Source organism: Takifugu flavidus, chromosome 18 (genome assembly GCF_003711565.1).
Source record: "Takifugu flavidus isolate HTHZ2018 chromosome 18, ASM371156v2, whole genome shotgun sequence".
In the NCBI taxonomy this organism is placed as follows: domain Eukaryota; kingdom Metazoa; phylum Chordata; class Actinopteri; order Tetraodontiformes; family Tetraodontidae; genus Takifugu; species Takifugu flavidus.
The window spans coordinates 11,808,338-11,834,765 of record NC_079537.1 but is presented as its reverse complement, the minus strand read 5'-3'; the positions used below and the strand labels follow the sequence as shown (position 1 = coordinate 11,834,765).

Here is a 26,428-nt window from a genome sequence, read left to right as displayed (position 1 = left end):
AGCACTACGTCACCTTTTATTACGCTACTATAGGCGTAGATTACGTGTGAGGAAATGCGTCACTTTGATATTCTAAACACGCGAAGAACAAAGGAAATAGCTCGAGGTTGAAAGAGTCGTTAAACTACGACTTTATTCCATTTCCTGTTGAGAATTAACGGCTCCAGTTCTGCGGTATTAGTGCCCTGACAGGTGGCTCCTCCCCTCGCCCCGCCCCCTTTCCGCAGCTCCTGGAAACATCTCCATCTCCAACTTTCAGTCCATCCAGACAGCGCGTGTGAGCACAAACACACGCGTGCGCGCGCGCACACACACAAACTCACGCGCTGGTGACCCCCGGGGGGCCATGGCGGGCCTCGTGGCTGCCGGCTGCGTCTTCTTCCCCGGATTGTTCGTGCTGTCAAAACAGACATTGAGACACGCGACGGGATGGAGCGAGGGAGACGCCACCGTCGTCGCTGCACGGTAACACGCGCGAGCGCGCGACCACGCACGCACAATTCTGTAAATTCCCGCGGACTTCCACTAACTTCAACTTCGGACATTGTCCCGCGCTCGAAGCTTTTCAGTGCTTCAGTAACGTGTCACTAATAATAAATCGGATCACGCGTCAGTGATTCGGTTTCCACCGATTGAGGTTTTATTTCTCGCTGTTGAATTCGTCCTTTTAGCTTGGTCTCGTCGGCTCAGGCCGTCCTGGCGTGTTCGGCCGCCTGCATCATCATCTCCTCCTGCAGGGACATCGTGGAGGACAGGTGAGATGGACCCCGGCCATATTTAATCACAATAAACATGTTTTTTTTTACACATAATATCAGCGAAACCAGGCAGATGGTGTCTGCTGGAGGTCACTGGGAATGTGTGTTAAACAAACGAGCCGCCTGTAATCTAATTACCAATCAGAAGCAGCGCAGCTATTTCCGTCGCTAAGACAGAGATCACTAATCCTCCACGCCGAGGACGATGGGACACGATGGAGAGGAGTCAACAGATGACAGGGGTGGGGGTGGGTTCTGTAAATCCCTGCCCGCCTCTGTCTCGCCCCACATTTCCCAGTCAAAGTGGGGAGGAAGCTCGTGCAGGCTACATTTGTTTAGCAAATCACAGCAACGGCGTGGCGAACATGAAGCTCTGCTAACAGCTAATGAACAGTCTCTGAATTACCAACATGGATTTTGACACAGAACATGCTGGACAGGTTGGACCTCTGAGTTTAGGTATAGTAGCATGATGCCGTGGCCTAGCTTCAGGGTTGATACTCGGACATTAGCTTTAGCCATGACCCCTTACAAGGACATTAGCTGATTAGCTTCCTTTCTCTGAGATTTCCTACCCTCCCTTTGTGAGCTTAATATCATGACGCCTTCGTGTTAAGTAGCTTTAGCCTGAAATTATTAGCGCGCCATCATAGTTTGCTAGCATTAGCCTGTTTGTCGTGGCGTTTGAGAGCAAATAATGGAGAAAACCTTTGCTTCTGTTGCAGACATTGGCTGACCGACGCCTACATTCTGTTCGCGACTCCCTACTTTGCGTACGACATATACGCCATGTTCCTGTGTCACTGGCACAAGCTGCAGGTCAAAGGTCACGAGGAGGGTGGCGCCAGGTCCACTGGGGCCGTGGTGGCGGGTTTCCTGCGCAGAGAGATGCTGATGGTGCTGCATCACATCTTCATGGTGACCTTCTGCTTCCCCGCCTCAGTGGTAACTATGACAACACAGATCGTTTACAATGAGAGCGTCACAAAAAAAGGTTTATTTGACAATTCGAACTTCCTGCTTAAACGATTATATTACAGTAACATTCTAATATTCAAATCAATGCCCCCCCACACAAATGATATTTCCTGTGGTACCGCTGTTGACCGCTAGAGGGCAGAGTCTGTCAGCGCTACAGTAACAGAAGGCTGAAATTCCTGCAGTGTGAAACTCTGTGTGTGTGTGTGTGTGTGTGTGTGTGTGTGTGTGTGTGTGTGTGTGTGTGTGTCTCAGCTGTGGAGGCAGGGGAAAGGAGACTACTTCCAGGGTCTTCTGTTTCTGGCTGAGCTCAGCACTCCTTCCGTCAGTCTGGCAAAAGTCCTCATCCAGGTATCAGATTAAGAATCGACGGCGTTGATTAATTATCCGTCCTGCTGTCAGCTGCTCGCCGCCACCTGCACTTCCTGTTTCTTTCAGTACAAGAAGCAGCACACCCTGTTGCACAAGCTCAACGGTGCCGTGGTGCTGCTCTCGTTCTTCGGCTGCCGGGTTTTACTCTTCCCCTACCTGTACTTCGCCTACAGCAGGTCGGTGCCGCCGCCGCCGCCGCCGCCGCCTCAAACGGGTCTCCCGAGTGTCCGAGGTCACGTTCAAGTGTTTGGCTCCTGGCGTGTGTTGCAGGTACGCGTCCATCCCGGTCTACGCGGTGCCCCTGGTGGCCCCGTGGCAGTGTAACCTGGGGGCCGCGCTGCTGTGGCCCCTCCAGCTCCACTGGTTCACGCTGATCTGCAGGCGGGCGCTACGCCAGACCGGCCCGGCAGGGTCCAGCTCGCCGCGCCGTAAAGGCGGACCCGTGGACCAGCGCTGAAATAAACCCGCCCAGTCCAACCCGACCCGTGTTCTGTCCCATCGTCTCTTCACGCCGCCGGACCGGCTTCACAGCGACGGCGGTAAATTTAGAAAAGCGCCGCCTGTAGCACGCGCGCGGCGGCTATTGTGGTTGGGGGTCAAGTGACGGTCTCGTCTGTCATCAATATCCGCCCGTGTGGGGAAAACGCCGCCGGCCCGCGTGGGCGTTCTGTTCGGGAGGTCGCGCACCTCCTTTCTGTGCCTCTGACCTTGTCCCAGACATTCCTGCCGAGGTCCTTCAACCCTGTAAAACTCCCCCGCTGACAGGCCGCACGACAAATGGGCGCAGGGAGCCCGGCGGCTGCTCGGCGCCGCTCATTCTTCCTCCTTCCTTCGCTCACGGCTGCCTGGACGCGCGCCAGAATTTCACACGGAGGGTTAAAAACAGGTTTAACGATGTCGCTCCTGAACGCAGCTCCAGCAGAACTCGGTTCTGGAAGGGAGAAGCGCTCGTCTCGCCCCGACCCGCGTTGGTGGCGCCTCAGCATCGGTCGGGCCGTTAACGACCCCAATGAGTGTTCTTCCAAAGGGACGGGCTTTTCTTTATGGTTCTGATCCGTTTTTATCCCACGGTGTCGTCGCTCTTGCCAAGGTTTCAAGTGTCTTTTCTTGTGCCCCCGATTGCTGGGGGGGGGGGGTGGGTGATGGGGGGGGGTGATGGGGGTGGGGGGGGTGAGGTGATAAAAAGGGATGAAGGAGGAGGTTCGGACAGATCCCGAGACGAGAAGTGAGGAAGACGAGCTGGGAGGAAGCACGTGAACATGCCGGAGCCTCAGAAGCCAGGTAAGAGGGTCCAAAGGTTCCGATCAACTAACCCAGAAGTTCTGACTTAAATGAGTCCGAGACACTAAAATCAAGTCGGTTCCGGTTTATTTTTTACATCTGATGCGGTTAAAATGGGCGTTTTTCACGTCGCCGTTAATGAGCAGTTGGAGGGAGTTGCAGTTTTTATGAGGACCGGCTACACAAGAAACACAAAAGTTGGGTCGGCTTTCAAGTTTCCTTTGATGTTTCCGGGGGGAGAGAATCCGATCCAGTCAGACGGGGTCCAAAGGTTAAAGGTCAGATGTCAGCACAAAAAAAACCTCTTTAAAAATGAGAATTTTTTAATTTACAAGAAAGTTTCAACACTGAACGGTAATAAAAATGTAATAAACGCCGACCATCCTCCTCGGCTCCGCCCACCATTTCTAAGGAAGCGACGGACTGAATCCAGCCTCCATCAGATATTCCTGGGAATAATCAGGACTCTGGGAACAAACTGGGCAGGTGGAGAAAAGCCGAGCAGCAGGTGTTGCTGGGGGGCGGAGCTAGAGAGCAGTGAGCTCATGGTGGGAGGAGCCTAGAGGCCAGGCTATTTTCAGCCTTTTGATTGTCCACATTTATCGGGCCCATGCTAGGCTAATTTTCGCCACCTTACAGTCGTGATTGTGGGCTAAAAACCTCCCGTTTGGTGTGGCTACGTTATTACAGGATAGCAGCGGCTAAGATCTTAATTTCACGGTGGACGCACAAACGTTCCCGTCAAGAGAAAATTGGACCTGAACGCGACTTCGGCGGCGTTTTCAGGACGTCCGCTGACTTTTCTAGGAAGCGTGAACGCCGGCTGCTCATCCTCCATACGCTAACATTATTAACCTCTGCGCCGCAGCATTAGCACGCGCCGCTACACCGCTTTGAAGTGTGACATTGAGGTGCGCACGCCGCGACGCCGGTGTCAGTCACGCGGCGGCTGCCTTTATCACAACGCCACCTCGGAGCGCCATAAATCAGCCGTCTGCTTGAAACCCGAGCGGAGAAGATAAACAGAGCGATTTGTCATGGCGTCCCGGGCAGGTGGAGTCTCGCTTCCCCGCACACGCGCGTCCACGCCGTGTTGCGGCGTTGTCGGATGACGATGTCACCCTCCATCAACGAAGGGAGCTGCTTTGACGACGCCGGCGTTGGAAGGCAGTTGTTTGATGGCCGATCGTCTACCGGTACGGACGGTTTGGTGCTTTGATCTTTGGAGGAACTGTGGACCTCCGGTGTGAGTTTTGGGCGTGAAAACTCTGACCTTTCCTCTTCCACTCCCGGTAATTCCATCCCCGCTTGTATCGCCTCAGACCCGTCTCGCCGATCCAGCCCGCTGACATCACGCGTTCCGCATTCCCGACAACCAATTACCACCTTCTCTCTGGCTCCTCGCCTTCCCGGGTCTCCACCCCAGAACAAGGCCACGCCCCCTCTCCCAGCTCTGGACGACCTCCTGTCCCCGGCGCCCGCCCCAATAAACAGCCACGAGAATAGAGCGGCGGCCCGATGGGCCCGTGAAGAGGAGCACCTTGTTGACCCGTAGAGAAGAACCATAAACAGCTTCTTCATCCTCCGGTGTTGCTGGACAGCGTTTAGCTCAGATTTTCTCGCCATCGGGGCCAAACAATCACAGCAGCTGATACTCCTCCCAAAATAACTCGCCAATGTCGCGTGTTGCCGCGGGCAGCGCCGCAGTCCCGCTTCCCTAAACCCAACGCCGCCAAGTCATGTATAAAATTGTCTTTTGTGACATTTGCTTCCTGAACGCCAAACGAGTGAGAAGAGTCAACTGAAACCTGATCGTTAGCAAAGACGCCCCGGGGAGTCGAACCCACAACCCCTCGCTGGCTCCACTTCCTGCTCCGTAGAAACAAATAAACTCTGCGTTTCTGCGTTTCTCCTCAAATGGCGACGATTTAAACCATCGGGAAAGTTTACGGCCGAGTCGTAAAATCTGATTTTCACTTTCGCTTTTATCCTTCCTACAACTCTAAATCCTCCCTCGTTCATCCGTAAATCTTCCTCCTTACACAGAGGCAGTGAGGGGGGGGGGAGGAGGAGGAGGGGGGAGGAAGAGGAGAGGGGAGGAGGAGGAGGGGGGAGGAAGAGGAGAGGGGAGAGGAAGAGGAGGAGGAAGAGGAGGAGGAAGAGGAGGAGGGGGGGGAGGAGGAGGAAGGAGGGAGGAAGAGGAGGAGGGGGGAGGAGAGGGGAGGAGGAAGAGGAGGAGGAAGGGGGGAGGAAGAGGAAGGGGAGGAGAGGAGGAGGAAGGGGGGGAAGAGGACGGGGAGAGGAGGAGGAAGGGGGGGAGGAAGAGGAGGGGGGAGGAAGAGGAGGAGGGGGGGAGGAAGAGGAGGGGGGAGGAAGAGGAGAGGGGAGAGGAAGAGGAGGAGGAGGAGGAAGGGGGGGAAGAGGAGGAGGAAGGGGGGGAGGAGGAGGGGGGAGGAGGAGGAAGGGGGTAGGAAGAGGAGGGGGGGAGGAAGAGGAGGAGGAAGGGGGTAGGAAGAGGAGGGGGGGAGGGGGGGGGAAGAGGAGGAGGAGGAAGGGGGGGAAGAGGAGGAGGGGGGGGAGGAAGAGGAGGGGGGGAGGGGGGGTCGCGTCTTCATTCTTATCTCAACGCTGATGACGAGCGTCTGTCTCGTTACGTCGGGTCCGTTTGTGGTTCTGTAACGTTACCGGGGGAAGAAGAAGGGGGGGGGCAGCAGTGGGGGTCAAAAGGTCACGTTTTAGAGGAGGAGCCACTGGAGTCTTTGAGTAGTAACTGTTCATAAATGGCTTTGATGTGACCTTTGATGTCTCGTTAACCCGCCTGTGGAACCGTCCAGCCAAACCTTCGATTGGTTGATTGATTGTGACGTCGTTCGGGTTCAATAAAGCTTTTCAAGTATTAAAACAGGTGTTTAAACGGCCGAACTGAACCGAACGGAACTGATAACGATGATGGAGCCAGTTGCTTTTAAGCAGGATTAAGGTGCTAATGCGGCTTTGAGGGGATTTACGGGTTTAATAACGGCGGCAAATATGCGAGTCCGACGTTCCTCTGAGGCAGAGCAGCGCCGGTCTGGGCTCACCTGGGAATTCAACCGGCAGCTTCAGGGGCTCTCAAACCATCACATGCTAGCGTCAACTCAGTGGAGCTAGCACGTGATGGGATCCAGGCCGGTCTGGGTCGTGTCCTGATATCTGAGCCGCGGGTCCGGTTCCACCTGCTGTTCTGTCCCTTTCGTGTCGTTCTTAAAATAAACGAACAACGCTTGAGCGAGCGTGCTAACGGCTAATTCAACGATCAGATGATACCTTGATCTCAGGGCCAAACGTTCTACGCTAGCTCACGGTTGCACCTTTGATCCTGAGAGCGTGTTAGCGCCCACCGGAGTTGAGCGGAGGCTAACAGGGAGGCTGCGCAGGTGCCGGCTAACCAGAACCGAGAGAGACGCGCTGCTAAAGAGCAGCGGGGCGGCGTCAGACGCCGGCGTGCCGCGGGGGGCGGAGGGAGATTTCAAAGATTCCGATGTTTGTTTGGCTTAACGGAGCGAACAAGCTGCAGACGTACGCGGGCGGCTAAGGAAGACGGGGAAATGTCAAGAGGGATTAACGAAGCGCATTCCGCAGAGGTTAGCCTTCAGATGCAAAACGGGAAGAGGGAACGGCACCGGCGGAAGGGGCGAGCGAGGCCGAGCCACGTCTCTCACGCTAATACGCTCCGACACGCTCACGTATGAGTCAAAACCCGCGTAGCCGAGCGGCAGATCCGGCAGAAGGCTAACTGCTAGCGTGAGCAGAGGTCACTGATGTTTTAGCTTCGTCGCTGAGAGACCTCGGATCGGACATTTACCCAGAAGGGGCGGGGACACGGGGGACACGGGGGACAGGGGGACACAGGGACGACTCCCGTCCACCTGTTGGGACTCAATGGTGGCTACATTTATTAGCATCTGTGGTTAACACACCTGAACTCTGATGGAGTTTGAGGAGGATAAAACAAACCCGGGTTCCTTCCCAGAACCCCAGCCAGGCCACACTCGACCCGACGGCCGGCTCCTTCGTCTCCTCGCTCTCCGTCTTGCGTAACGGCTTTTTTTCTTTTTCTTTTCCTGAAGAAAGTGGAATTAAAGTGGGACAAAGAATCGCCTGCGTGGGGAAAGTGCTGAGAGGGGGATTCGCTTTGAGCGGGGGAAAAAAGGGCGGGAAGGAACGGAGATGGTGGGGGACATTATCCACTTAAGATACCTGCAAGACAGGATAACGGGCGAGTGGAGCGGATGATCTGAGTATACCTGTCGGCGGTAGCCCCTCCCCCCCCCCACCCCCAAACGGCGGGGACGGAGGAGACGAAGGGGCGGCCGCAGCGAGGAGGAGCGGCGTGCTGAAGGAGAAACGGGTCACTTATCGATAATTAAAGGAAGCCGTCGTTTCTGGTCCCGTTTTAAGAAGTTCGTCTTATCACCTTCGGTGCCGCCGCCGCCGCTAATTGAGATGCTGCAGATTGGTCCTAATTAAATGTTCGCCGTTTAACTGATGGAGCTAAAACGTGGCCCTCGCTGGCGTCCCGCTTGTCGCCATGGCGATGTCGCGCCGGCGTGTCGTGTTGTCCAAGCTCCGGGTATGGCGGCGACTGACATTTGGACAGTTGTGCTCCCCAGAGAGAAAATCCTGCTGACATTTCCTGTCGTGGCGGCGGCGGCGGCGGCGGCGGCGACCTGACCTTTCCGGCTGTGAACGCGCTCACAATCTGTTAGAGACATTTATGGTTTCCAAACATGAACCAGGCGGCGCTCGAATCGCCAGAGACCCACGCAAACGAACACGCGGGACAGACCTCTTTGATCTTCGATGTGGCCCCTTTGATCTTCGATGGCGGATAAGCCCCTCCCACCGACGGTTGTGGGCGGGCTCTCTGGCGCCTCTGTCGGACACTTTTACACCTGCCGCCGTGCTGACGGATGCGTTCGCAGATTCCTGCCTGGAAAAATATAATATAAAATATAAAATAGCACGGTGTGACCCAACCCCAACGGCGGCGAGGACAGCCCGGTGGCGTGCGTGCGGCGGCGGCGCTGATATTTAGGGACCCACGTTAAGCAGCTTCATGAGACTCTTGCTCGGCGCCAGAGAAGTCGTAGCTGGCAGCCACGATCTGGAGGGGGGGGAAACTTCTGGGCTCAGTCAGGGTCCTGGTGGGGGTTTCACACCTGCGTCGCCCTGAAACGAGGCTGTTCTGACACCCGTCAACCCTGACCCAGATTCTGGGACACGAGGTTCTGCTGAGGTTCTGCTGGCCAGGGATCCTGATCAGAGCAGCTCCAATAACGGAAAGTTACAGATTAATGGACTTAATTGTTGTTTGTTTGTTGCAGAAGCCAAAGGCCACGCGGCGGCAGCGCCCCCTGCTTGTGGGTCCCGACACAAACACCAGCAGCACCAACACATTTGTGCTGAGTCAGTATCAAATATTTCTGTGAGAGGGGAAAAAAGCAGTAATTCGGGGTTTTGGGAGGACGGAAAAGAAAGAAAGAAGGGAGCAGTAAGTGAGGAAGGTAAGGGAAGGTCGAAGGAGAAGAAGAAGAAGAAGAAGAAGAATGGGGGAAGAAGAACTGAGGAAGGAGGGGAAGAAAAGAAGAAGAAGAGGAAGACGAAGAACAAAAAGAAAGAAAAGAAGAGGAAGAGGGAGAGGAAAGGAGGAGAGGAGGAAGAAGAGTAAAGGAAAGAAAAAAGAGAAGAGGAAGAAAAAAGAAGAGGAAGAAAAGAAGAGGAAGAAAAAAGAAGAAGAGGAAGAAGGGGACGAAGAACGAAGGAGGAAGAAGAGGAAGAAGGAGGAGAAAGGAGGAAGAGGAAAAAAGAAAAAAGAAAGAAGGAGGAGGAAGAAGAAGAAGAAGAAGAAGAAAATGAGAAGAAGAGGAAGAGAATCAGAAAAAGAACCTGCTTCCTTACCCCTCCAAATCCCCTCCTCCTCCTCCTCCTTCATCACCACCCCCGTCCCACTGATCATCGATAAAACCGTTTGTGTCTCCATCATGTAGAGACTCCAGCTGAGGAGGAGGGTAAGATCAGAGGATGGAGAAATGAAAAGAACACAGAAGTAGCTTCTGTGGGGATGAGTGTGGAGATGCATGATGCACGTGCACGCGCGCGCGCACACACACACACACACACACGCAAACACACACACACACACACAGACACACACATTCTTTTATTAGCACAGAGGACATACTAAGAGTTTATTTTAGGCTGCAGGGAAGCTAATTAAATTAGGTGCAAACAAGAAGGTGTTTAATTTATGGGTTACACCTGTGTGTGTGTGTGTGTGTGTGTGTGTTGTGTGTGTGTGTGTGTGTGTGTGTTTGACTTTCCACTTTAAGCGCAGTTGTACAGAACACACAAATTAACCTTTAACATTTGCACCACTGTAAACAGGTTAGCGCCGTTAGCATTTCTGGTGTCTTTTAGCAGCTAAAATCTGCTCTTATCTAAAACAGTGAAATTTATTTGTGACATTTATTTAATGTTTATTTGACCTTTGCATCACAGATCGAAGCACCGGTGAAAAAGAAAGTGAATTCCACGTAAATATTATGAAGTTAATAGAAGTGAGAAACACATAAAATGAAAATAGGGTCCACACACACACACACACACACACACACACACACACACACACCTGAAGCTGGGGGTCATCACGTCTCTGAGCACGTGCACTGGTCACGGTGGCGTCCTCGGGTCAGGAGCGGCTACGGCCCACGATGATCCGTCCTGGGGGGACAGACTGGACTCAGTAGCAGCGGCTAACTCTGCAAAGCTACGTGGAGCTTTAAAAACGCGCACCTGTCGCTCCTCCTGCTGCATCAGTCGCCACCACAGTTCCGACACGTCCAGACACGTCCTCAGACTGTCCAGATATTAAAGTTCGTTGTCAGAACATGTGTCCGGAATGCTAACGTTAGCCCAAACCTGTTAACTAGACAAGCTCGCTATCGTGGCCATCTTAGGGACGTCCAGCGTGAGCCACGCCCCCATCAGGCCTCTATCATAATCCCCAGATGGCTCCTGAGGGGCCAGGAAGTAGCTTTAGCTCCTCTGCGGCGTTCCAGAAAACTCTTGACCTTTCACGTCTGAGGGTCACTCGGCTTCCAAGTGTGAAAGAAGTGAGTGGGTGTCGGGGACCTTCGCGGAGTGTGAAGTGCACGTGGTGGATCAGGAGGGCTCGTGCATCAGTGATGCGGAGTATTCATGCAGCTAGCGCAGACGTAGCGTAGCGTAGCGTAGCGCCTGTATGTTTATGCAGATCATCTCTGCTGGATGTGGTGAGAAGTAATGAGTCCCTCGAGAGACCAGCCGGCTTTGTTGTATCGGGTTCTTTTTCCTCCTTCTGAGCCGGAACAGTTTCAGTTTCACCTTTTCTGGATTAAATGTCAATTCTGCTGAGGAGCAACTGTGGCTGCGCACGTGCAGAGACACGCGTGCACGTGCTCTCATTATTGATTCAGGGTGAATTACAGCATAGACTGTCTGCGGCTCCATGAGTGATTAAATGAGTGTGTGTGTGTGTGTGTGTGTGTGTGTGCGAGCGCTGTGCTCCACCTTTAGCCCGCTGTAGCACATTAGCTTCTGTCATAATTCTGTCAACAGGAAGTCCAGTCGCGCTTCGCAGCCTGACACGTTTGCTGCAATGCTGCCCGTCTCCACAGGGGGCGCTGTGGAGTTACAGCGCTTTTTTTTTGCACTTTTTTTGCGGCACAAGCGCGGATGATCGCGGAAGCTAACCCAAATAACCACGCCGATACCGCCGGTGGCCACCAGGGGCGGCGTGACCGCTCAGTTTATAACAAACGCCACAATTGTCCCGTTAACCCGTCACATTGTCGCCTTTCGCACGCTTTTGCGCAGCTCGCCTTGATTTTATTTTGACAAACGCTTTTCCGCCAGAATGTCAGAAGCAGGAAGGTTTGAGGGAAGATTTTCCCAGAGTTCCCGGACCTGTTGAAGGTGCGTTATTGGTTTGGCTAAATTCCCGGAGAACGTTCCTGCGGTGGAAAAGCTGCTTAAACCTGCAGCAGCCGGCGGCTCCAGCTGACCTGTGCTTGTTCTTCATTAACAGATGTGGGGCCGTGTGTAGGTAAGAGCTTCTGCTGTGTGTGTGTGTGTGTGTGTGCAGGCATTGACGAACGGGCTTATCCATCACTTTAATCCGATCAACAGCGCTCTCATTCATGTTTAACCCTTTGTTGCCTGATTGTGCCGACTGTTTCCTTTCATCCAGAGAACAAGGAGCCCCGAGATGGTAAGAAACAGACTTCAGGCCCGTTTGTGCTCTTTGTTTGGGTTTCTGTTACTGACGTCGGGGATCAAATCTGATCCGAGGTCTGCATCATCCATCACCGCTCTGCGTGTGTGTGTGTGTGGTGTGTGTGTGTGTGTCATCAAAGAGGAGCGTAAAGGAAAAGAGGATGAAAGAAAACAAAGGCAGAGAAACACGTAAATGAATCCGAACAAGAATTCCCGACAGTAAAAGCGGAGGATTAAAGGACGTTGTTGTTGTTGTTGTTGTTTACGGACGTGCTGGACGATTCCAGGACGTCCAAACGTGCGTCTGTTGGTTTTCCCGAGCAGCTCCGAGGGTCCGCCGGAGCGGCAGGAATGTGTAAACACCCCCCTGAGCGCTGTTCCGGGATCAGATTCCCTCACTTGGCATTCTAACTGAAACCCTTTAAATCATCCTGAACATCTGAAGGTGGGGGGGGGGGGGGGGGGGGGGGTCCTCGGGGGCCCTCTGATTAAAAGATTAAATTAACGAAGCCAATAAAAGGGAGGGAGAGACAGATGTTGAGACAGATGAGAGAGAGATGGGGGGGGGTCATTATTGCCTTGTGACCCTGGTCCAAGTCTGTAGGAGGCCACGCCCCCTTTAGAACATCTTTGCCCCCCCCACCCCAGGTTAGCTGACAATCGGGAGTGTTGCTGGTTTCTATGGGAACCAGGTTGGTTCATCCTCCTCTGACTGTGTCTGGCGGTGTTTAAGCGCTGTGTGTTTAGCCTGACTTGTGAGGACGTAACTCATTAACCCTGCGTGTCCGGAGATGGGAACCAAACGGAATGACGGGCGACCAGAAAGAACCCGGCGTTCTTTCGGAGTGTGACAGCGCGTGGATCTAACCTGTCGGGCGTCAGGTGGTCTAACGTTGTGCCTGTGACAGTGAAGAACGTGCACAGACTGACGTGCGTGCTCTTTCTCTCCCCCCCCCGCAGAGCTGCCTCCTGACGGTAAGCAGAACCAACACCTTAGCGTCTGAAGACAAGCAAACGCCGAGAGGGTGTTAGTGTCGTGGTTAACGTGGCGTCCTCAGAGGTGATCTGAGGAGGCGGCGTGCTCCGGGGGGGGGGGGGGGGGTCCCCTGAGGGGTTCTGGGGTTCAGGAGCATTAATGTGGAGTAGATCAGGACCTGGGCGGGTTGCTTGGTGTCGTGTTTGTGGTCCACATTCTTGATGGGCGTCCGTGGCGTTCCGCTCTAACCCCGCCCCCCCCCCCCGTCTCGTGGCAGAGCACGCCCCCGGAGACGAGCCGCAGACGTCTGAGCTGACCGGGCTGTTCGTGGCGAAGCCGGAGAGCGCCACAGTCACAAAGGGTTTGGACACAAACGCAGCGTGAAGCTCACCTGAGATGCAGGTGAGTTGAGGGTGACTGAGAGCGACTGTTGCAGGGAAGGACGTGACCTTCGTGGCCAAGGTCGACTCCTCCCACCTGCTGAGGAAGCCCACCATGAAGTGGCTGAAGGGGAAGTGGCTGGACCTGGGCAGCAAGGCCGGGAAGCACCTGCAGTTCAAAGAGACGTACGACAGGAACACCAAGGTGTGTGTGTGCGCGTGTGTGTGTGTGTGTGTGCGTGTGTGTGTGTGTTGTGTGTGTGTGTGTGTGTGTGGGCGTATGGGCGTGTGGGTGTGTGTGTGTGGGCGTATGTGTGTGTGTGTGGCCGTGTGTGTGTGGGCGTGTGTGTGTGGGCGTGTGTGTGTGTTGTGTGTGTGTGTGTGGGCGTGTGTGTGTGTGCGTGTGTGTGTGTGTGGGCGTGTGTGTGTGCGCGTGTGTGTGTGTGGTGTGTGTGTGTGGTGTGTGTGTGTGCGCGTGTGTGTGTGTGTGTGTGGGCGTGTGTGTGTGTGTATGTGTGTGTGTGTGTGCGTGTGTGTGCGTGTGTGTGTGTGTGCGCGCGTGTGTGTGTGTGCGCGTGTGTGTGTGTGTGCGTGTGTGTGTGTGTGTGCGTGTGTGTGTGTGTGTGTTTGTGTGCGTGTCTGTGGGCGTGTGTGTGTGTGGGCGTGTGTGTGTGTGTGTGGGTGTGTGTGTGTGTGTGTGGCGTGTGTGTGTGTGCGCGCGCGTCTGTGGGCGTGTGTGTGGTGTGTGTGTGGGCGTGTGTGTGTGTGTATGTGTGTGTGTGTGTCTGAGCCGGTACCTACACACACGTCTCTCTCCTCCTGTCAGATCTACACGTACGAGATGAGCATCATCAAGGTGGTGGACGGGGACGCAGGTGGTTACCGCTGCGAGGTCACCTCCAAAGACAAGTGCGACAGCTGCACGTTCGAAGTCGGCGTGGAGGGTTTGTCCGCACGCACGCACGCAATCACATTGTTGTCATCTTCCATTCCGCGTGTCCACCGTTCTAAAGTAACCGGCTTTGTCAGCCAATAACCGGGCGAGTGCGACGCGCATTAGGCCCGCTTGTTTGGCCCGGCGAGGTCACCTCGCCATTACGCCCGCTGGAACGCCGTCCGCTCACAAGGCTCCTCCTTCTGTCTCGTTTCAGCCGTGCAAGAGGAGCAGCAGGACAACATCTTGGAGGCCTTCAAGCGCTCGTGAGTCGGCGAGGGGGCTCCCCGACACGTCACCCGTCACCCGAGCGGCGCTCCGCATCTCGCCGCCCGCAGGCGTGTGTCAGTCTCAGCCCCGCCCCCCCGCCGGGGCCCCCGCCGATCCCTCAGTTGTTGCTGGCTTTGTACGAGTTGGCCTGTTTTTCCCTGCCTGTCACGTCTCGGTGCGTCTGCCTCCGCCGTGTTTAGCTTCACCTGAGGTCCCTCGTGGCTCCGCGTCACATGGCAGCGCCCCCCCCCCCCCCACACACACACACACACACGGCTTGAGGGAAGCGTATTCTTCCGTTTACTGTACGTCGCGTGTCTGCGGCGCCGTCAGCCTCCGATTCGTGATCCGTGTTTAAAAATATAATTTCCTCTCCTCATTAGGAGGTGAGCGGAAAGGTGGCGGGAAGACGGGGAACGCAGACACGCCGCGTCGGGGGTTGGGGCGGGGCGGCGGCGAGCTCATTTGCACGGCGCAGATACGAGGCGTGGCGACGCCGATGTGCTTAATGAAAAGTGAAAAGTTGGTTAAAACTTTAATCTGCCGGAGGACGTTCTTGACTTCTAGCGCCACCGTGTGAGCTTTGCTGCCACCTAGTGGCGAGAACAGCCTGTTTCCACCAGTAAATCTAAAGCCAGATGTGTTGCAGATGCGTTCTAGAACGTTTCTACGGCTTTAAATATCCACGTCCAACGGTTAGCGCGCTAATGTCGCTCCCGGATCGGTTCAGGTGAAACAAGCTCTCGCTTCGTCCTCGGCGACTTTTTCTCAGGAATCGCTCCTGTTCGCAGATTGTGACGTGAGAAATGAGCTTTGCTGTCGGTGAACGCGCTCGGGACATGAAAGAGAGCTCATTATTATAATCCCCTGATCACGTTTTCATGCGAACGGCACAAAAGTGCTGGAAAATGAGCTTTTTCCCTCCGTCACTGAACTTCGTTCTTGCTTGGGAACCTTCTCCGTCTCCTCCCTTCGGGGATCACTCAGAAATAGAAAACAGGCGAAATGCCGTAACCGCGCTCAATTTCACGCTCACCCAAGCCTCCTCTGATGGCGAGCGCCCTGTAAACGAGTACATTTGCCCCCCCCCCCCCTCCGGACAACGATCTGAACTGATCATTTACCGGTGTCCGTCGTGGCCGACCGACGAGTCCGGGGAGTCTCAACCGTGGCGGGGAAGCACGCTCCACGCCATAATGGAGCTGCCAAGGCGGATCAAAATGGAAGACGACAGGCGCTCAAATCTGCAGACGCTCCCTGACGGGCGCCACGTGGTCGCCACGCGGCGCCCCCGGGTGACTCGTGGCTGAGAGCGTGGCTGTCACAGGTCGTAGAGGGTTTATGTAGTGGAGAAAAGCCTCAATCTCTTCAGGTTTGTGAACATCACCTTTAGCCACAACTGTGCTAGCAACAGGTTAGCACCCCCCCCCACACACACACACACTGAGCAGCGGCTCCAGGAGGCAGAAGGACTTCTCACATCAAAGTCGTCATTTGACGCCTCCAGCAGGATAACTGGTTTCTTCTCGTCTCCCCCCAGTGGGGACGCCGGTGAGGACGCAGGCGAGCTGGACTTCAGCGCCCTGCTCAAGAAAAGGTACCATCGGCCACGTCTGGAAGGCGTCGCCCTGAATAACCGGGTGACACTCTGGCGTCGTCTCGCACAGGGAGAAGAAACAAGCGGAGGTCAAAGAGGAGGTGGACGTGTGGGAGATCCTGAAGGCGGCCAAGCCCTGCGACTACGAGAAGATCGCCTTCGAGTACGGCATCACGGACCTGAGGGGAATGCTGAAGAGGCTGAAGAAGATGAAAAAGGTGGAGCCCAAGAAGAGCGACGGTGAGGAGCCGTGACCGCGTGAACACCAGCAGCACCTTAACGGCCGTTAGCTTACGCTCGCCGTCAAACGCAAGCTAACGCGCCGCTTTCCTCCCAGCCTTCCTGAGGAAGCTGGACTCGGCGTACTCGGTGGACAAGGGCAAGAAGATCCAGCTGTCGGTGGAGGTGGCCGACCCCAACGCGCCCATCAAGTGGCTCAAGAACGGGCAGGAAATCAAACCGTCAGCCAAGTGAGCAGATGGTCCGTGTTAGGCTGGGTTCCTCAGAGGCAGTGCGCCACCTGGTGGCCGGAGGTCAGAGAGGCGCATACAGCAGCTACACATAAACAGGAAACGCCGTTTGACACGGACACACTTTCACGATTAAATGTCGGGTCTGTGAAGTGTTTGCTGAGCTGCTGTTGATGGGGGTGGGGTTAGGGGAGGGGTTAGGGGAGGGGTTAGGGGAGGGGTTAGGGGAGGGGTCACCACAGAGATGTTCTCCATCCTCCTCTGCCTGTTTAACGTGTTCCTGAGTGCAGGTCTGCAGAACTCTGCCTCACTCTGCTGATCTCCGGCCTTCTTCAACCCCCCCCCCCCGTTATCTTCCTCCTCCCCGTCCAGGTACGTCTTTGAAAGCGTGGGCAACAAGCGGATACTCACGATCAACAAGTGCAACCTGTCTGATGACGCCGCGTACGAGTGCGTGGTCGGGGAAGAGAAGAGCTTCACGGAGGTTTTCGTCAAAGGTACAGGAGTCGGAGAGTTTGGAGGAACCCGTCTTTCAGCTCCTCTCGCCCCCCCCCCCCCCCAACGCTGCCGTCTCAGCGCCGAGAGACTCAACAGCTCTTTGTCATCCGTTTGTTTTGATGCTTTGATGTTGCGCAGCAGCGCCGCGCTCTGTTGTCTGCTCGCTCATTTTTAATGGGGACGTGGAGAGTGAAGACTGTTTCCTGTCATGTGCTGCTGAGCTGGGTTTTATTGTGTTGCTGCATTTCTGACTGATTTGTGTGTGTGTGTGTGTGTGTGTGTGTGTGTGTGTGTGTGTGTGTGTGTGTGTGTTTTTAAGGCCGCTTTGATTAACCATCAGTGGAAACGTTAATGTTGCAGTGGGAAAATCGGGAAATTTAACTTCCCCAGATGAGTTTTCAGTCTTTCCTGGAGTGTTACTGGCTTGAAGAACGACTGTATGAGTCTAAGTTTGGCTCTCTGGGCTCTTCTGGGGGGGGTTAATAGATGTAATTGGGTCTGCTGCTGCTATATTAATCCCATGCAGGTTCGGCTGCTGCGCGTCAGGCTTCTACAACCGCAGAGGCCGAGGAGGAGGTTGAGCTCTCCGCCGCGCCGCTCACGCAGCCGCTTGAGTGTTTGTGTCCATTAAAAATAGTTCTGCTGCTAATGAGCATCAACAGCGGCGCCGCTGCTCCGCCTCCCCGGGGACGGAGCGGCGGGGGACCCACTGAAGAACGAGTTCGCCGACGTCAAAAGGACGAACAGCAGATGAAGAAACAACCAGTTTTGTGTCGAAATTAAAATACTTGAAAAGGTTTTAGAACCATCCTGGACGCTGCTGCTCACCTCCAGCAACCCCCCTTGTTTCGGGATGGGGGGGGGGGGGACAGGCGTCTCCGTCTGACAACTTGGGCGATGCCGGCAGCATCCTGAGGTTCCCCCCAACCGAGGCCGGACAGTGTCGGGGGGGGGGGGGGGTGACATTGATAAATAGCCGAGGTTAGCGGAGCGATGAGAATCACAGCGCGCGGTTCCGCAGCGCGAGTCTCGACACCTCGGGACACTCAAAGGTGCTCAAACCTGAGAGGCTGCGTGCGCTCCGTTACCACGGTGACGGAGTTTCTCCATCATTTCCAATCATACGTTGAGAAACAACAGTAGCAGCACAGAACGCCATCAGCTCACACGATGAGGACGATGTCACAGCTCATGGTTGTGTCCGACCTGTGTGTGTGTGTGTGTGTGTGTGTGTGTGTGTGTGTGTGTGTGGAACCGGTGGTACCTCTGGCTGTAGCGTCTTAATGGAGCCGTCCTCCTCTGCTGTGTCTTCAGAGCCTCCGGTCACCATTACTAAGCTGCTGGATGACGTCCACACCGTGGTGGGCGAGAGGGTGGAGTTCGAGGTCGAGGTGTCCGAGGAAGGAGCCAACGTCAAGTGGTGAGCCGGCCCCCTCGTAGGACGCTGGCCCCCAGACGTTAAACATCTGGGATTTGATGGTTTGGTTGTGATTCACCATCAGACGCAGGATGGAGTAAACACACACACACACACACACACACAGACACTAAATGAAGAAAAACATCTGGTTTTGATGTGATGTGCAGCCGACCCGCTGGATTACTCATGATTATCAGGAAACGTTCTGGAGTGATAACAGAACAACCGGACAGGAAGTGGAAAATTTTACAGTCTAACTCATCAAGCCAACATGAAGTGAGAGGAAAAGCTGATCAGGGATCATCTGCGACGGGATGTGACCACGAAGTGGAATTAAAACGTTGTCGCTCTCTAGCAAACAGCACCTTAAACAGCCGCGTCGCCTCATTAGCGGTAGCGACGCGCGCTGAGGGTCACGACCCCCCCGCCTGGATCCACTCGCCTCCTAAAAGTCCGTTTTGCAAGTTTAAAATTTTAATCTGTGGCTCTTCCTCCCGTTAGTGTATCTGTCCATACGGCGGCTTTTAGCTCTTTGCAAGTCGTTTGCACGCATTTACGAGGCGGCAGCCATGAATGCATCATTTAAGAGAGGGGGGGGGGAGGGAAGGAGAGAGAGGGAAGGAGAGAGAGGGGGTGGCGAGAGAGGGGGGGGGGGGAGAGGGAGAGAGCGTTGATCGCCACTGTTGCCTGGTGGACACTCGTGGTATTGCAACCAGATTGTGGCGCTTGTTGAAGTCCGTTTCTTCTTCCCGCCAGGATGAAGGATGGAGTGGAGCTGACCAGAGACATGGCGGGCTCAAAGTACAGGTTTAAGAAGGATGGAAAGAGGCACATTTTGATCATCAATGAAGCCACCAAGGAAGATATCGGAATGTACCACGTCTTCACCAACGGCGGGGAGTCCAAGGCCGAACTGGAGGTCGAAGGTAGCGCCTGAAATATAGCACAGAGGCCCCGAGGGGTGATAAGCTGAGACGGCGGCAACTTCTGAGCGATCAGCCGCCGGGAACACTTCAGAACTTTTACACTCCGACTCAAGTCAGGCGAGCGTGGAGCGCCATAATTTGATCATTACTCACACGGCGATTAATATTACCTCGCTGGTGGTCACGCTCGTTTGCTTTCACATCTCCAAAATTGCTGTTTGGAGCCTGTCTCACCTCACAGAAAATCAGCCCGTCTCTCCAGCTGTCCTCGGGCCAGATGTGTCCCTAGAAATTGATTAGAGTGTGAGCAAATGTGCGCCCATAACTGTGTAAAACTCAGAACAGGTGCAGGAGTAGCTTAAATCCACTGGGTTCCTCTCAAAACAAACATCCACGTGTGTGTGTGTGTGTGTGTGTGTGTGTGTGTGTGTGTGTGGTGTGTGTGTGTGTGTGTGTGTGTGTGTGTGTGTGCGTGCAGACAAAGAGCTGCAGGTGTTGCAGAGCATCGCTGACCTGACGGTGAAGTCGACCGAACAGGCCGTCTTCAAGTGCGAAGTGTCCGATGAAAAGGTGACGGGCAAATGGTTCAAGGACGGCGTGGAAGTCCGGCCCAGCGATCGCGTCAAAATGACTCACGTGGGAAGGTACTCGGCGCTCAACAGCCACACAAACTCACGAACCAGCGAAGCTCCGGGGGGGGGGGGGGGGTGTTGGTAGTCGTCTGACCCAGTTTTTGGGAAGCTGCAATCAGTGCAGACATACATCAGGGGCGTCCGCCGGGTCGGGGGGTCGTCGGTAATCCTCCATCCGAGCCGCCCGCGCCAGCAGAGGCGGCAGCGGTCACACAAGGTGAACGCCATTCAGGATGTTCCTCGCTCGGGGATATTGCCTCCCAAAGCGTGTTGCCAGGGGCAACTGTTTTTACATAACCGCAGGTCACAATGAGTGCTGTTTCCGTGGTAACACCTGCTCACATGCCACCAGGACCCACAAGCTGACGATCGATGACGTGAAGCCTTCGGACGCCGGAGATTACACGTTCGTCCCGGACGGCTACGCGCTCTCGCTGTCCGCGAAGCTCAACTTCCTGGGTGAGGGAACGATCCGAGTTGCTCCGCCGACGAGTCAAAATCCCGTCCTTGACTAATTTTTGCCTTTAATCCCTCAGAAATCAAGATCGACTACGTCCCCAGACAAGGTAAGGACGGAAAAAAAAGGCCAACTTTCTAAAAAACCTTGATGGTTTGTTAGGAGAAACGTCTGCTTTCGCCACACTCGGGTGTGATGGAGGTCAGGCGTTGTCGTCAGTCCCCAACACACAAACGTTGTTGTGTTTACGATGCGTCAGCGCTGACGTCCGTGGGTTCCGTAGCTTCTGTAGTTTCTTGTGAATCATCCCACCACGTCATGGTTCCTCCCCCCTGCTGTGACTCACAGCTGATCGTCCTTCTCCCCGTGTAAATAACAACTTTGGCGAGTCTTCCCACCGCCCTCACAATCCCTCACGCTTCCGGTTGTTTTCCCTCACTCCCAAAGATCCTCCCAAAATTCACCTGGACACCAGTGGCGCCAGCAGCAAGAACGTCATCACCGTGGTGGCAGGGAACAAACTCCGACTGGACGTGGAGATCAGCGGCGAGCCGGCGCCCACCGTGTGCTGGATGAGAGGGGACAAGGTGAGGACCGGACGCCATGGCGGCAACCGGACAGTGAGGCGGTGACGCCCTCCCTTTGTCTTGGGTCGCAGGTGGTGTCTGAAGCCGAGGGGAGGGTCCGCGTGGAGACCCGGAAGACCCTGAGCAGCTTCGTAATTGAAGGGGCGATGAAAGAGGACGAGGGCGCCTACTCCCTCACCGTGACCAACCCTGCCGGGGAGGACAAGGCCGAGCTCTTCGTGAAGATCGTGGGTCGGTGGCGAGTTCTGACCAGATCCAATGGACCCTGATTCGAGCACATTAACGTATAGTGTTGACTGTGTGTATGAACGGGCCAGAATGAATGTACGATATTGCTACATGTAGGGACCGACATGGATAAAATGTAGCATTTTTGACGCCTTAACGAGGGGAGAAAGAAAAGAACAAAAACTTGCAAACATCAGTCGCGCCAAAATCGTGACTTTTATCCTAAAGTCTGTCAAGAAGAAGAATGAGCCTCAGCGTGTTTGCTTTTGCTAAATTCCTGTTGATTAAAGAGAAAGCGAGCACGGGGGAATACTGATTTTTCTCTTTTCTCGTTCCGACCTTCTCTCCGTTTCATCCCCCCTTCCCCCGCACCTGTAACCAGATGTGCCCAACCCTCCTGAGAATGTCAAATGCACGTCGGTTGGCGAGGACTGCGCCACGGTCACATGGGACCCTCCCGCGTTTGACGGTGGAGTTCCCATTAAAGGTGAAACACGTCGCAACTGATGTTAACATCTGAGGTCTCGGCCCCCGGAGAGAACAGCAGTTTAGAATCTGTTTACCGCCGTTTCCGCTCGTGTGCCGTCAGGAGCGCAGAGACATTTCTCACGCCATATGTTGACGTTCGCCCCCCCCAGGGTACCTGATGGAGAGGAAGAAGGTTGGCTCGTCCAGATGGACCAAACTCAACTTTGACGTGTACGAGTCCACCACGTACGAGGCCAAAAAGATGATCGAGGGCGTGCTCTACGAGATGCGAGTGTACGCCGTCAACGGCATCGGCGTCTCCCAGCCCAGCGCCAACTCCAAGCCCTTCATGCCCATTGGTGCGTTGCCATTTATCATTAGCACAATGGTTAATTATCGGGACTCGCTCGCACAATGCTCATTCTGAGGGAGCTTAACCCACCTCTCATCTCATTTACTTGGAACATTAACATACTAATTAGCTCCTGTCTCCCCCTCCCAGCCCCCACCAGCGAGCCCATTCGCCTGACAGTGGAGGATGTGACCGACACCACCTGTACGCTCAAGTGGCGTCCTCCGGAGAAAGTGGGCGCGGGCGGAATCAACGGATACATTCTCGAGTACTGCAAAGCTGGAAGTAAATATAAACACTTGTAACTGGGCTTTAAACCGCCATGCCAGCATGAGCAGTCCAAGGGCCCTGATGCTAGTCCGGCACCGACACCGGGTCTTTTGGATCTTCCGTCCACTGACCCCCCCCCCTTCATTGGCTCCTCCCCTTCTTCAGGTGAGGAGTGGGTGCAGGCGAACCAAGATCTCGTGGAGAGAACCCAGTACAAGGTGAAGGATCTCCCGGTTGGGGAGAAGATGATGTTCAGAGTGGTGGCCATCAACATCGCTGGACGCAGCCCCCCGGCCACCCTCCCCCAGGCCGTGACCATCAGAGAGATCATGGGTCCGAGACGCCGTCTCGCCCAGTTCACCGAACTCTGACAGTTTTAGAACAAACGTTCACGTTAATTGTCTCACACAGAGCACCCGAAGATCCGCCTCCCTCGGCATCTGAGGACCAAACTCCTCGTGGTGGTGGGCGAGAAGGTGAACCTGGTCATCCCCTTCCAGGTTCGTTCTGGCTTTTGTCCATGCGGACGCCTCTGGCGCTGGAAACGATCCCGATCGGCTTCTCCAGTTCTCCTCTGGTTCCGCAGGGCAAACCTCGTCCTGTGGCGACCTGGTTCAAAGATGGCGCCCCCCTGGAGGACAGGTCGGTGGGGACTCGCACCAGCGAGGTGGACACGATCCTGTTCATCCGCTCGGCGGAGCGGGGCCACTCCGGGACGTACACGCTGTCCGTTCAGATTGAGAACATGCTGGACAGCGCTGACATACGCATCCAGGTCATAGGTCAGTCCGGTGGCAGCACCTCTGTGACGCCTTCGCTCATTAAGATTAGAACGCCGTGCGAGGATTGCTAAGCTAATAGCCTATTTGGAAGCAGATGATTGCACGTGTGACATGCCAGAAGTCTTTATTCTTAAACTTGATGATAATCCCTAATTTCAGACTCCTGGGATCTGTGTCTTAAAGTAGCAAATCATCAAAGCCCCCGATTGCTCTCGCTCTTCAATAATCCTGACTCCCGCACGCCGCTGTGACCGCCAGCTCATTCCTCAGCTTATGACTAGCCTCCCCGGGTCAAAAGCTAGGTGGATTATTCGGCGGGGCTCTGCTGGGATTATTTTCACGTAGACTGCGACTAGGTTCGGATTTTGGGGCTACCCTGTCACTTCCTCTGCTGAGAAGGTCGAACTAATGAGAGGCTGCGGCCGCCGCCATCATCCGGCACCTCGGCTGATCCGTCACCGGGAAGCAGTGCGGGATTAACGCCGCTCGCTGTTCCCACGGCACGGCCACAGAGGAGAGCGTGTAGCGCAAGATTAATGGCACATACATCAGCATGTGGGTTAGCATTTCTGGGCTGTGCAGGAGAAGGGATGATAAACAGGCCGCTCTCCCCTGGTCTGTAGTCCAGACAAATCATGCCGCTGCGCACTTTTTCACTCGCACGGCAGCAGTTTTGCTAACGTGTCAAGCTTCAACCTTTTGTCTTTCACTCGGTTAGCCTGTCAGTCTTTGCCAAACTCCGTCTGTGAGCGCTGACATCTCTGTCTCAGTGGGACCTTCTGCTCCAGATCTGTTCATCACTCCACCTCGCGCCCTCTGAAAGGCTTGCCGCCACAGGCAGCGTCCCACGTGTCCGGCTAATGTGGCGGCGTCAGTCTTTTGAGGGTAGCGCCAGCTGGCGGACATCCGAGCCCATGAGCTAAATGCTAATATCAATGTGATCCATCTCTCTTCAAATATTTGGGGTTCTTGTAGAGTTTGAAAGCGCCGTTTCCTCTCCCGAACAGACAAACCGGGACCCCCGACTGATGTTCAGATAACAGAAGTCTGGGGTTTCAACGTCTCGCTGGAGTGGAAGCCGCCAAAGGACGACGGCAACTGCGAAATCATCGGCTACACGATAGAGAAGAGCGACATGAAGACGAGGGTATGACGTGTTGACCTTCCCTATTTTACATTGATCCGAATAAAACACCGGGAACCTCGTGTCGGCCTTGTGTCTCTGCGTCCCCGCCAGGAGTGGTTCACGACCTACGAGCACAACCGCAGACCCAGCTGCACCGTGTCTGACCTGGTCATGGGGAACGAGTACTCCTTTAGAGTGTTCAGCGAAAACATCTGTGGCCTCAGCGACGAGGCCGGCGTCAGCAGGAACACCGCCGTCATCGCCAAAACAGGTGAGGCAAACCACTCGGCGGGGGCGGGACGGCGACGCTAAATCTGTAGCTTCTTAACAGGAAGTACTTTAAATTTATCGGAAGATTACGCGTGTAAATATGATTCGACAGCGCGAACGAAGAGTTGAACCTTCGTAATACCGGCGCAATTTGTGATTAGCGGCTGCTATAATTAAATGCTCAAACACATTTTAAGGGGAAAATTAATCCACACTGATTATGCAAAACAGAGATATTCCTTGACGAGGTGTTAAATAACATTTAGCACTGGCCACTCGCGCACAATGAGAACTGCTACGCTAGCAAATTAACACCCGCCACCAGCTACCGTTCTAACTTACTGCACCAGAAACTCGGCGGACAAGTGTGTCGCCAGAGGGGTCACCTGACAGCCCCACCTGGGGTCAAAGGTCAACGCAGCCGGAGAATGAACTCTGGTCTTGGTCTTCAGGTTTGGCGTACAACCCCCTGCCCTTCAAAGAGAAGGATGTCTGCTCCTCCCCTAAGTTCACAGCGCCCCTGGTGGACAGGAGTGTGGTTGCAGGCTATGCCACGGCCATCAGCTGTGCCGTCCGTGGCCATCCCAAGGTAGGAAATATTCCTTGGTCGTTATATCCCGGCTTTGTTTCCAGGGACGGCAGAAAAGCTTCTTTAATTATTGACCCGCTCCCTTCACGCGGCGTGTCAAAGGTCAACGCCGGTGCCTTTCAACAAGCTCCCCTTCATCAATATTCTGAACTGAGCAGCGGCGTAAAGTTCTTCTGCCGAGCCGGTCGATTGATTCCCAGCGCCGACCGCACGTGCGCGCTCGTGTAGCCGCCTCGCCTGCTCCTCTGTCCTGAGGGAGGAGCTCTGGGTCGGACGACCCTCCGGTTTGAGCTGAAGCCCCTTCGTTAATCAGCCCGGGGCCTTTTGTTTTAGCCATTTTTGTGATCATTTTCAGACCTGCTGAGGTGCTTTTGTGGAGGTTCTGATATTTTTGAGGTGAACAAATGTGGGCTGATCTGGTCTTGAAGCTCCACTTTGGCTGCGTGTGATCTGTGCTGCAGGCTTCACCACAGACTCCCTCTCTGATCTTATATTGAACAGAAGTCTCAAGCGTGAACAAGTCGGGAGAGGATTTTGACGCCTTTTAACCGGGAGTTCGCCTTTTTTCCCCCCCTCAGAAGCGAGAATAAGAGGTGGAGCAGGAGGATCTTTGAACCCACATTATAGACAATTTCTGTTCCTCCAAATTGACAAAGATTTGTCAAGTCAAAACGTTGACCTAATTTTAACTTCTCTCGCTCTGTTTACACCCCCCACCTCCTCTTCCTCCTCCCCGTAGCCAAAGATAATCTGGATGAAGAACAGCATGGTTATCGGCGAGGACCCCAAGTACCTGATGCAGAACAAACAGGGCGTGCTGACTCTGAACATCCGTAAACCGTGTCTGTTCGACAGCGGAAGATACTCGTGCAGGGCCGTCAACGATCTGGGCCAGGACGAGGTGGAGTGCAAGGTGGAGGTCCGAGGTAGGGAACAGCACGTCCAACAGAGAACCAGCCAGCTAGCTAACCGCGATGCTGGCGATCTTCTGTTTCTCCATCTCCCTCTTTGATGAGGAACAAAGCATCAAAGGCGCGCGGTAGTGATGGACAAGCAGGCTAGCGGGAGATCAGCCATCCATAAAGCTCGGGCTGACACGTCTCCCCGCCGCTCTGTGAGCGAGGGCGAACTTCCAGGCGGTTAAAAACAGCCGTCCCGCTGTATCGCTGCGTTCGGCGCCACGGGCGACGCCTCGGACGGGATGATGTGGAGGCTCCTGAGGCTGACGGGAGCTTCTCTTTCTCTCTGCAGTGGTTCAGGAGAAAGGCGAGGAGGCGAAGAAATGAGCCACGCCGCTACGCCGCCGAGGAAACAGCCCAACAGGAGCAGCGATGGATTACGTATACGGGGATATTCATGAATAAATATGATTAAAGTAGATCACTGCCGCTGCAGAAGCCCCCCCCCCCCCCCATGGGTAAATAAGGGGCCATGGGTGGTGTTTTGGTGAGCAGATGGATCCTTCTTATCTGTGAAGTGGACGAGCGTCAGATAAAACAGCCTTTCATCCTT

The 26,428-nt window shown here is 54.7% G+C and overlaps 2 protein-coding genes and 1 long non-coding RNA gene across 4 annotated transcripts; 2 read left to right on the top strand and 1 right to left on the bottom strand.

The window, feature by feature from the left end:
- Positions 1 to 101: 101 nt before the first annotated feature.
- On the bottom strand, positions 102 to 13,103 carry LOC130514794 (uncharacterized). 2 transcript variants are annotated; one of them, XR_008947058.1, is made up of 3 exons: positions 10,060 to 13,103; positions 1,467 to 1,707; positions 102 to 731 (listed from the first exon to the last, which is right to left on the bottom strand). It is a non-coding gene; the product is annotated as an uncharacterized LOC130514794 (long non-coding RNA). The 2 variants fall into 2 exon arrangements; XR_008947057.1 differs by having other exon boundaries at positions 1,536 to 1,707.
- On the top strand, positions 331 to 2,590 carry LOC130514790 (ceramide synthase-like). Its single transcript, XM_057014585.1, has 6 exons — positions 331 to 465; positions 672 to 755; positions 1,484 to 1,703; positions 1,992 to 2,087; positions 2,175 to 2,284; positions 2,379 to 2,590. The coding sequence occupies exons 1-6, from the start codon at positions 347 to 349 to the stop codon at positions 2,563 to 2,565; spliced, it is 816 nt and encodes a 271-aa protein (XP_056870565.1). The 5' UTR covers positions 331 to 346; the 3' UTR covers positions 2,566 to 2,590.
- On the top strand, positions 3,271 to 26,428 carry mybpc2a (myosin binding protein Ca). Its single transcript, XM_057014576.1, has 32 exons — positions 3,271 to 3,389; positions 8,756 to 8,856; positions 9,421 to 9,439; positions 11,497 to 11,514; positions 11,659 to 11,679; positions 12,645 to 12,659; positions 12,938 to 13,021; positions 13,097 to 13,245; positions 13,867 to 13,984; positions 14,192 to 14,240; positions 15,785 to 15,841; positions 15,912 to 16,081; positions 16,179 to 16,311; positions 16,684 to 16,808; positions 18,124 to 18,229; positions 18,986 to 19,155; positions 19,634 to 19,799; positions 20,140 to 20,246; positions 20,324 to 20,353; positions 20,692 to 20,831; positions 20,903 to 21,062; positions 21,442 to 21,546; positions 21,698 to 21,886; positions 22,030 to 22,164; positions 22,315 to 22,482; positions 22,561 to 22,649; positions 22,736 to 22,931; positions 23,939 to 24,078; positions 24,169 to 24,328; positions 24,780 to 24,916; positions 25,656 to 25,842; positions 26,168 to 26,428. Exons 1-32 carry the CDS (start codon positions 3,368 to 3,370, stop codon positions 26,200 to 26,202), a joined length of 3,501 nt encoding a protein of 1,166 aa, XP_056870556.1. The 5' UTR covers positions 3,271 to 3,367; the 3' UTR covers positions 26,203 to 26,428.

Excerpts from the sequence above, each read along its gene's own strand:
- LOC130514790 (XM_057014585.1), top strand. The coding sequence starts at position 347 with ATGGCGGGCCTCGTGGCTGCCGGCTGCGTCTTCTTCCCCGGATTGTTC. Across the intron at positions 756-1,483 it reads AGGGACATCGTGGAGGACAG|ACATTGGCTGACCGACGCCT; the intron begins GTGAGATGGACC and ends CTTCTGTTGCAG. Across the intron at positions 1,704-1,991 it reads TCTGCTTCCCCGCCTCAGTG|CTGTGGAGGCAGGGGAAAGG; the intron begins GTAACTATGACA and ends TGTGTGTCTCAG.
- mybpc2a (XM_057014576.1), top strand. The coding sequence starts at position 3,368 with ATGCCGGAGCCTCAGAAGCCAG. Across the intron at positions 19,156-19,633 it reads GGCCGAACTGGAGGTCGAAG|ACAAAGAGCTGCAGGTGTTG; the intron begins GTAGCGCCTGAA and ends GTGTGCGTGCAG. Across the intron at positions 21,547-21,697 it reads CGGTGGAGTTCCCATTAAAG|GGTACCTGATGGAGAGGAAG; the intron begins GTGAAACACGTC and ends CGCCCCCCCCAG.